The sequence below is a fragment of the Triticum aestivum genome, chromosome 1B (assembly GCF_018294505.1).
Source record: "Triticum aestivum cultivar Chinese Spring chromosome 1B, IWGSC CS RefSeq v2.1, whole genome shotgun sequence".
Taxonomy (NCBI): domain Eukaryota; kingdom Viridiplantae; phylum Streptophyta; class Magnoliopsida; order Poales; family Poaceae; genus Triticum; species Triticum aestivum.
Genome location: NC_057795.1, coordinates 3,467,266 through 3,475,124, shown reverse-complemented (window position 1 = coordinate 3,475,124; position 7,859 = coordinate 3,467,266). Strand labels below are relative to the sequence as shown.

The 7,859-nt window shown below is 44.7% G+C and overlaps 1 protein-coding gene across 1 annotated transcript; it reads right to left on the bottom strand.

The window, feature by feature from the left end:
• Nucleotides 1-2,093: 2,093 nt before the first annotated feature.
• LOC123102604 (hydroxycinnamoyltransferase 1) lies at nt 2,094-7,238 on the bottom strand. The gene is made up of 2 exons (XM_044524008.1): nt 6,638-7,238; nt 2,094-3,654 (listed from the first exon to the last, which is right to left on the bottom strand). The coding sequence occupies exons 1-2, from the start codon at nt 7,058-7,060 to the stop codon at nt 2,884-2,886; spliced, it is 1,194 nt and encodes a 397-aa protein (XP_044379943.1). The 5' UTR covers nt 7,061-7,238; the 3' UTR covers nt 2,094-2,883.
• Nucleotides 7,239-7,859: the final 621 nt, after the last annotated feature.

The following is a 7,859-nucleotide window of genomic DNA, read 5'->3' as shown; positions in this document are numbered from 1 at the left end:
TTCCATCTGCGGTGTGTCTCAACTCCCCGTCCGACTTACGGTCCTCTTTGTGCCATCGCAACAACTTGGCATGCTCTTTGTTCCTGAACAGACGTTTCAACCGTGGTATTATAGGAGCATACCACATCACCTTGGCGGGAACCCTCTTCCTGGGTTTCTGGCCCTCAACATCGTCACCAGGGTCATCGCCTCTGATCTTATAACGCAATGCAGTGCATACCGGGCATTCATTCAAATTCTCGTATTCACCGCGGTAGAGGATGCAGTCGTTGATGCATGCATGTATCTTCAGAACCTCTAAACCTAGAGGGCAGACAACCTTCTTTGCTTCGTACGTACTGGCGGGCAACTCGTTATCCTTTGGAAACATATTCTTCAACATTTTCAGCAAGTTTTCAAATGCCGAGTCAGCTACACCTGCCTCTGCCTTCCATTTCAGCAAATCCAGTGTGCAGCCCAGCTTTTTCAGACCATCATCGCATCCGGGGTACAGCGCCTTTCTGTGATCCTCTAACATGCGATCCAAATTCTCCCTCTCCTTTTCAGTTTCGCAGCGTCTCCGTGCATCAGCAATGGTCCGACCAAGATCATCGACGGGATCATCACGTGCCTCTTCTTCACCTTCCCCTTCACCTTCAGCATCCTCCATGAAAGTATCACCGAAATGAGCAAGATAGCTTTCATCGATGAAATCATCCCCTTCTTCATCTTCTTCCATTATAACCCCTCTTTCTCCATGCTTGGTCCAACAATTATAGCTTGGCATGAAACCGTGCCGAAGCAGATGCATGTGAACATCTCTTGAGGAAGAGTAACCCTTCTGATTCTTACAGATAACACATGGACAGATAACAAAACCCCCCTGCTTGTTCGCATTAGCCACTACGAGGAAATCTTTCAAACCCGTAGTGAACTCGCCGGAGAGTCGGTTACCGTACATCCATTGCCGATTCATCTGCATTATTATAATATAAAATATATAATTAACCACCATGCATTTGTTAAACTAACTAGCTACAAACAATATAAATTAAACAATGAACTGCACACATGCATATTTTATCAATGACACACATGCATGAAAGGTTCAAGTTGCTAACCGCGATCGAGGAGGAAAAAATAAATGAGGAACCTCAAGTGTGGCTCCAACACTTCATATCATGTTTGTTTCACCCTCTTAGGGTATTTCATCAAACACCTTGTGTGCATAAGAGGAACCAAAAGCAAACCTACACCCCCTTGTGAAGCTTGTGAAGAGAAGTGGCACCAAATGGCTAAGTGAGTGTGCTGAACTGGTATATATAGGGGAGGAGCTTTAGTCGCGGTTGGCCTGGACAACCGCGACTAAAGGCCTTTGCGCACCTTTAGTCGCGGTTGGCCTGGCCAACCGCGACTAAAGCCCCTCACGTGCACCAGCTGGCCACCGAGCGCCCTGGGCCCAGGCCTTTGGTCGCGGTTCGTCTGCCGAACCGCGACTAAAGACTTCATTAGTCGCGGTTCCTACAGTTTCGCGACTAATGGGGCTGGACGGAAGCCTCTTTTTCTACCAGTGAAATACTTTAGCCGCACCGGAGTACTCCGCCAGCTGCTTGTTCCTCTCGTCGTCCGCCATGATCCTCCGTTACTAGAAGATCAACCTTGCTCTGATACCAATTGTTGGCCCAGACCCGTACGCCGAGTACTTTCCGACGTACTTTGTACGACGCAATTCCGACGACCTGTGCTTTCGGCCGTTGAGATACACGCGTACGTACACAAGGAGCAACCAGGCAGACAAGCTGGTCAATGGATTCTTGACGTGAACTAGTACATGCACATGCACGTACGAAACAATCGCGCCGGCTCCTTGATCGCTGAAGCAACTCGCCGGGAACTCACGCACACACGCGAAACAATACGAGGCGCCGATGGATAGCAATAGGTGCGTGTCGCACCTAATACTTTATTTCTTTAATCTGAGTTAATCTTACAAGGGTATACCTCCGTATATATAGTATCTAGGACCAACTCAATCTAACCTAGCCGGTTACCAAGTCCTAGTCCTAGTAGTACTATTAGGTGATTGTACCATGTCCGAGCCGGACAAGGCCACACATCGTGGTTATTTCCAACAGTGATGGGCGCTGCGACGGCGTCGACCACGACCAGATGGTGCATGATGGTGTCCGGTGCTGCGAAGGCGTCGACCACGACAAGATGGTGCATGGTGGTGTCCGGCGCTGCGACGGCGTCGACCACGACAAGATGGTGCATGGTGGTGTCCGGCGCTGCGATGGCGTCGACCACGACAAGATGGTGCATGGGGGTGTCCGGCGCTGCGACGACGTCGTCCACGGCAAGGTGCACGGCGCTGCGATGACGTTGTCAAGTGGTTGTGGGGGATCTGCGTTGATGATAGGAGAATCAAGATTAGGGGGTGAATGTTAGACTTAATCTTGATTCCATGTATCTGCATATTTAGTTTGCTTTCGTTGTGCATGTAGGATAGGTTAGAGAGTAGCTAGTGCGGTGAAGCTTCAGCGGAGGCACGCGGAGAAGATGAGATGTCAGGCTGCCGTGCGACGCGGCGAGCACGACGAGATGTCAATGTTGCTGTGAGATACGGCCAAGCCGTGAGATGCGGCACGACGCGATGGTCGCTGGAGCGTGATGGGTTGGAAGATCAAGTTGAGCCTGGCCGTTGCGGTGGCTGCTGAATATGGCCGAGTCTTGTGGCAGTTGGAGTTATTCTAGCAAGGAGTAAGATAAGGCCAGTAGTACGTGCATGTAGATATGGGTTAGTTAGTTAGTGGCTTACTGCATGCAAGGAGGTGGTGTGGTTAGTGGCGAGTATGCCGGCCGGGCTATGTGTGCGTGCGTGTGCATGGGATTTGCATGAGGCCATTAGCCCCTGGCTATGTGTATATATATCTTGCATCGGAGTAATGAAAGGAGTGAGGCCGAGAGGGCTGAGGAGAAAGGATGTAGCATATGTGTGTCTGACCGGGAGAACAAAGCAAAGCTGGTTCCTCCACGGTGAGGTGTGTGTGTGTTCCTTCCAAGTGTGCGATCTTGTTCGCTTGAGAGAGGAGAGAGTTGTGACAGACAACGAGGGATAGAAGAAGAAGCGGCACAACAGCCTGCCTCCAAAATCGGTGTGGCGGTGAACAACACATTGCCTAAGAAACCTTCTGGTAGTGGGGGATTCAGCCGTTTCCGCCCATCAATGGCACAATACAGCTTGGTAGGCTGTTCAGATGGCAAGCCACGCGCGCGAGAGACACAACGCCAGACATGCGCAGATAGCATTGTGTATGTGCTGAACCGTGAAATATCGTCGCCTTTGGGAAGCTGCGAGCGCAAGCGGCCAATGTCTGAGCTGGTGAGCTTGAAGATGTCAACAGTAGTGCCAGACGATGTTGCCTTATAAGAGAGATCCTGGGTTATGGATGGCAACAATGCTGGGGATGGATGATACTCAACATGTGGGTGACATGGAGTTGGGGGGTCTCGAGCGCGGATCAGGGTGCGGTCAATGAAGGGCATGACTGCAATTTTAGCCCCACGGCAGAGATCAGACCATGAGTTAATGAAGTGCAACCCGGACATGCCATCAGCGACATGGTGTTGTGTTCCAACACCGAGGGAGACAGCTCCACACTTGAAGTAGGTCACCTGGTGTACAGTAAAATGCAAGGATCAAAACACAAACCGCATTAGTTTCTTGAAATTTATATGAAAGTCATAAAAGTACACCAAGTGATAAATGAAATTCTCCACCCTCCTTAGACCTTGGTTATATCAGCGTTTAGCTGTTACTTTTTGTTATGTTCGTCAAGCTGCATGGTATTCTTTATGCTTGGCTTTTGTATTTCGTTATTATTGCTCTTTAGCCTTTGTGAGAAATGTATTTGGCTAGTGAGGATCATGTATAATTTAACATCGGCTTCTATCCAAAACATTGAATAACTTAGTGCCCTTATTTCACTAAGATTATTTACAGTCAGTGCACTCATAGTTGATATGAAACAATATTCTGTTGTCGTGTTCACACATAATGCAGGAGTGAAAGTTGTTGTATTACTATCTGCCGACACCAGAAAGAAGTGTCAATTTTATATCGAAAGTGTCAAACAAATATTGGGAATCACACATTTAATATTAGGATATCTTTCTCCAATATCCAATTTTATACTCCCTCTTTTCAATATACATTACATATTAGATATTCTGATGTTTTATAAGGAAAAAATATATCTTCGATACCAAATACATAAGAGACATGGAAATATATTTCATCGGTACTGTAGATGTCCATAGATTTTTAATAGCCTTTTGAAAATCTTACAAGGTTTGATTTTGGGACAAAAGTAGTTTTGCACTATGTTTTTACATGGAGGGGGAATCTACCCATGATGTCATCAATAAATTTTAGCATGTGCCAGCAAACACAACCAATTCATTAAAAACACGAAAAGAGCAGTATCTACCAACTCATACTAATAGCTTATAGTGAAAATAGGCTAAAAAAGCTTATAATCAAGCAAAAAGAACTATTATATAATAAAGGTAACCTCCAAGGTGGTTGTGTGGCCTCAAACCCCAATAATGGACCGAGGAGCACCTGGAGCTCACCGTAATCTTGCAGTAGCAGCTATTTTATTACCAGTCACCGGCACCAAAAATTAATTAAAGTGCATATCGAAACGGTCAAAGTGACATCGGTGAATCACATGTATAGTGTTAGCATTTATTCTCCAGTTTCCAGTTATATAATTCCTTGATTTAAATATGTAGTGCATATTAGTTTTTACATTCCCTCTACTTCAATATATAGTTCATATTACATTATTTCTATGTTTTACAGGACAACATTATAAATATTTTTAATACCAAATTCATAAAATAGTTTTAGACAAGAAAACAAATAAGAGATTTTTTTTTTGGAAAAGGAGGATATACCCCCGGCCTCTGCATCTGGGCGACAAAACAACAAATAAGACATGGAAATATATTTCATCTGTATTGTAGATATCAAATAATTTTTTCTAGAAACGTTGTCAATGTGTGCCATGTTGGACTTAGGACAAAAATATTATGCACTATATTCTTTTTTTTTTGGGGGGGGGGGGGGGGGGTATCTAGTAAGGGCATCTCCAATGCCGACCTGCGAACGGACACAGTATTTGTCCGAAAATCAGTTTGTCTGGACACTGGACACTGATACCGGCCATCCATCCATCCCCGCATCCATTCGAAAACAATTAGGTGTTAGTGAGATGAAACACCTTCCGTCAAATACCAAATGTTCTTCGTGTTGCTTGTGTTGGTAAAATCAAACACATGTACACCTTCGCCAAATCAACTTTGCTTAATATTGTCTTCCGCCAAGGCACATGCACACCTTCCCGCCAAATCAACTTTGTTTAAATATTACCTTCATGCTTAGCACCACTAATCTATACGTTCCGCCACCAAATGCATCCATATAGTCGTGTAGCTTCCGCTAAATGCAGCCATTAGCATGAGAGCTTCTGCCATGCATCCATTTGCATCAGCTTCCGCCAAAAGCATTGGTCTATTGCTCCGCGTCAAACAATCCTTTCGCCAAACACTTTTTGAACAACTAATCAGCATTTAACTATCTACGCTAATCATGTTTGGCTAACCAGCTACGTGCCTTCCGCTAAAACAAGCTCGCTAGCTTGCTGCCTTCCGCCAAACAACTATACTACTCACTCCGTTCCTTTATATAAGGTGTATTTATATTTTGAAAAGTCAAACGAGTGCAGGTTTGACTGAGTTATTAAAAAAATATATTAACATTCACAATACGAAATGTATATCATTTGATCCATCATGAAAAGTAGTTTTATATTTTATCTACTAGGTATTGCGGATGCTGTTACTCCCTCTGTTTCTTTTTAGTTTGCATATAAGATTTGGTCAAAGTCAAACTTTTTAAAATTTGACTAGCTTTGCAGGAAAAGATATCAACATCCACACTATGAAACCAATAATATTTGATGCATGATGAAATTAATTTTCATAACATATAACTTTAGTATTGGAGATGTTAATATTTTTTTCTATAAATAAAGTTAATCAAATTTTACAAAGTTTGACTTTGACCAAATCTTATATGCGGACTAAAAACAAACGGAGGGAGTATTTTATTCTATAATCTTGGTCAAACATTCAAATGGTTGACTTGCATGAAAACCAATACACCTTATATTTTGAAACGGAGGGAGTAATGCACTACTAATCACATTTTTCTTCCAATAAATAGCTGCAGCCTTCGGCCATTCAACACGAACGAGAGTGTGTGGTGATTTTTGTTTGGCTAGACGGATGTCGGAACTCCCACAAAGCCCCTTCAGTTGGGTTTCAGTTTGCCGATGGCAAACTACGTCAGAACAGCTCGGTCTGGACGCTTGCGGGAGGTTTGAGGGTGTGCCTTAGAGATTCCCTAATGAGGTCGTCAACTACGGTAATCAAACACAATGAAGGTAAACTCTTGGCGTTAGCTAATATAAGCAACCTCCAACAGCATGAGGTAGTTGTGTTGTGTGGCCTCTAAGCTCCCAATATTGGACTGAGGACCACATGGAGCTCATTGTTGTAACTGTAACTGCTACTAAAAAAATAAGCTCACCTGGAGAACGACGAGTGGGAAGGATGATATTTCCTGGGTGTAGTCAATGGCCGGGATGAGGCGACTGAGCTCCATGGTGGGCGCGAAGTCGCCATAGTCAGCGATAGTGGAGTCCGGCGCATCGGCCTCGACGAAGAGTACCCCCTCACCGTTGCAGTCGATCTCCACCCTCCCCTCCTTGTCCCGGGCAAGGCGGCCAGCCATCGGGTAGAAGGTGATGAGTGCCTCCGCCAGCGCTTGCCACATCCGCTCGCCGTCGAAGAAGCCTTCCATGGCTGCTATCTCCACGGGGCGGCGGTAGAAGTAGACGCTGGGCGTGTGGAAGCGCGGCACCAGTAGGTCGAGGTGGGAGTTCCATAGCCGAGTCCGCAACGTCTCCCTCGCCGGCCTCACCATGGTTGATCGCCGCACCATGATCGCCATCTATCCGACCAAAAGAGCAAAGTTTGTCAACAAACCCCGAAAATTGAATGAGAACAAGTGCGCTCATGGGCACCGTAAAGTTGCGACAGAATACAAGAAAAAGAGCACCATATGCAGGAACCAGATGAAAAGGCGAAGCAAAGGCTGATCTTGGAAGAGAAAGCGTACTATGGTGACAGTTGGGCCACAACAACCGGTACGTACGTCTTGCCTCCCGATAGTCTTTATATATAGAAGAAAGAAGGCTCCTTCTGGATGGGAACTTGTGGCTCTCGGCTACTGCTGCACCAGGCAAAAACAATTTAAAAATTCAAGAAGAGTTCAAAAAATCTTGAAAATTTCTGGAAATGTACATGTCCAACATTAGTATCAATATAAAAAGTTTCACGAAGAAATACATTCAGGGTATTGCGCCCGGCCGAAAAGAAAATGAAGACTATAAAAGTTACTGTACATGAACAGTACCCTTAGAAATTCTTTTCTTGTCTGGGGTCAATGGAATTTTATTCCTGCCTTGAACTTTTTATACGTGTATAATGGTACGTCGACTTCGTATTCAAAAAAGTTTCGGCATTTTTTGACTTTTTCTGTATTTACTAAATTAATTTTAATTTATCAGGGGCAGTAGCACCCATGTGCACCGAGGGATTTCCCCTTCTATCTAGTAGTCCCTCTGTTCGTAAATACTCCGTATTTGTTTTTTTAGATTTCAAATGGACTATCACGTATGGATGTATATAGACATATTTTAGTGTAGATTTACTCATTTTGCTCCGTATGTAGTCACTTGTTGAAATCT

Bases quoted from the DNA above. Each gene is read 5' to 3' on its own strand.
- LOC123102604 (XM_044524008.1), bottom strand. From the start codon at position 7,060: ATGGCGATCATGGTGCGGCGATCAACCATGGTGAGGCCGGCGAGGGAG. The intron at 3,655-6,637 runs GTGAGCTTATTT...ACTGTACACCAG, and splicing joins TCCCACTCGTCGTTCTCCAG to GTGACCTACTTCAAGTGTGG.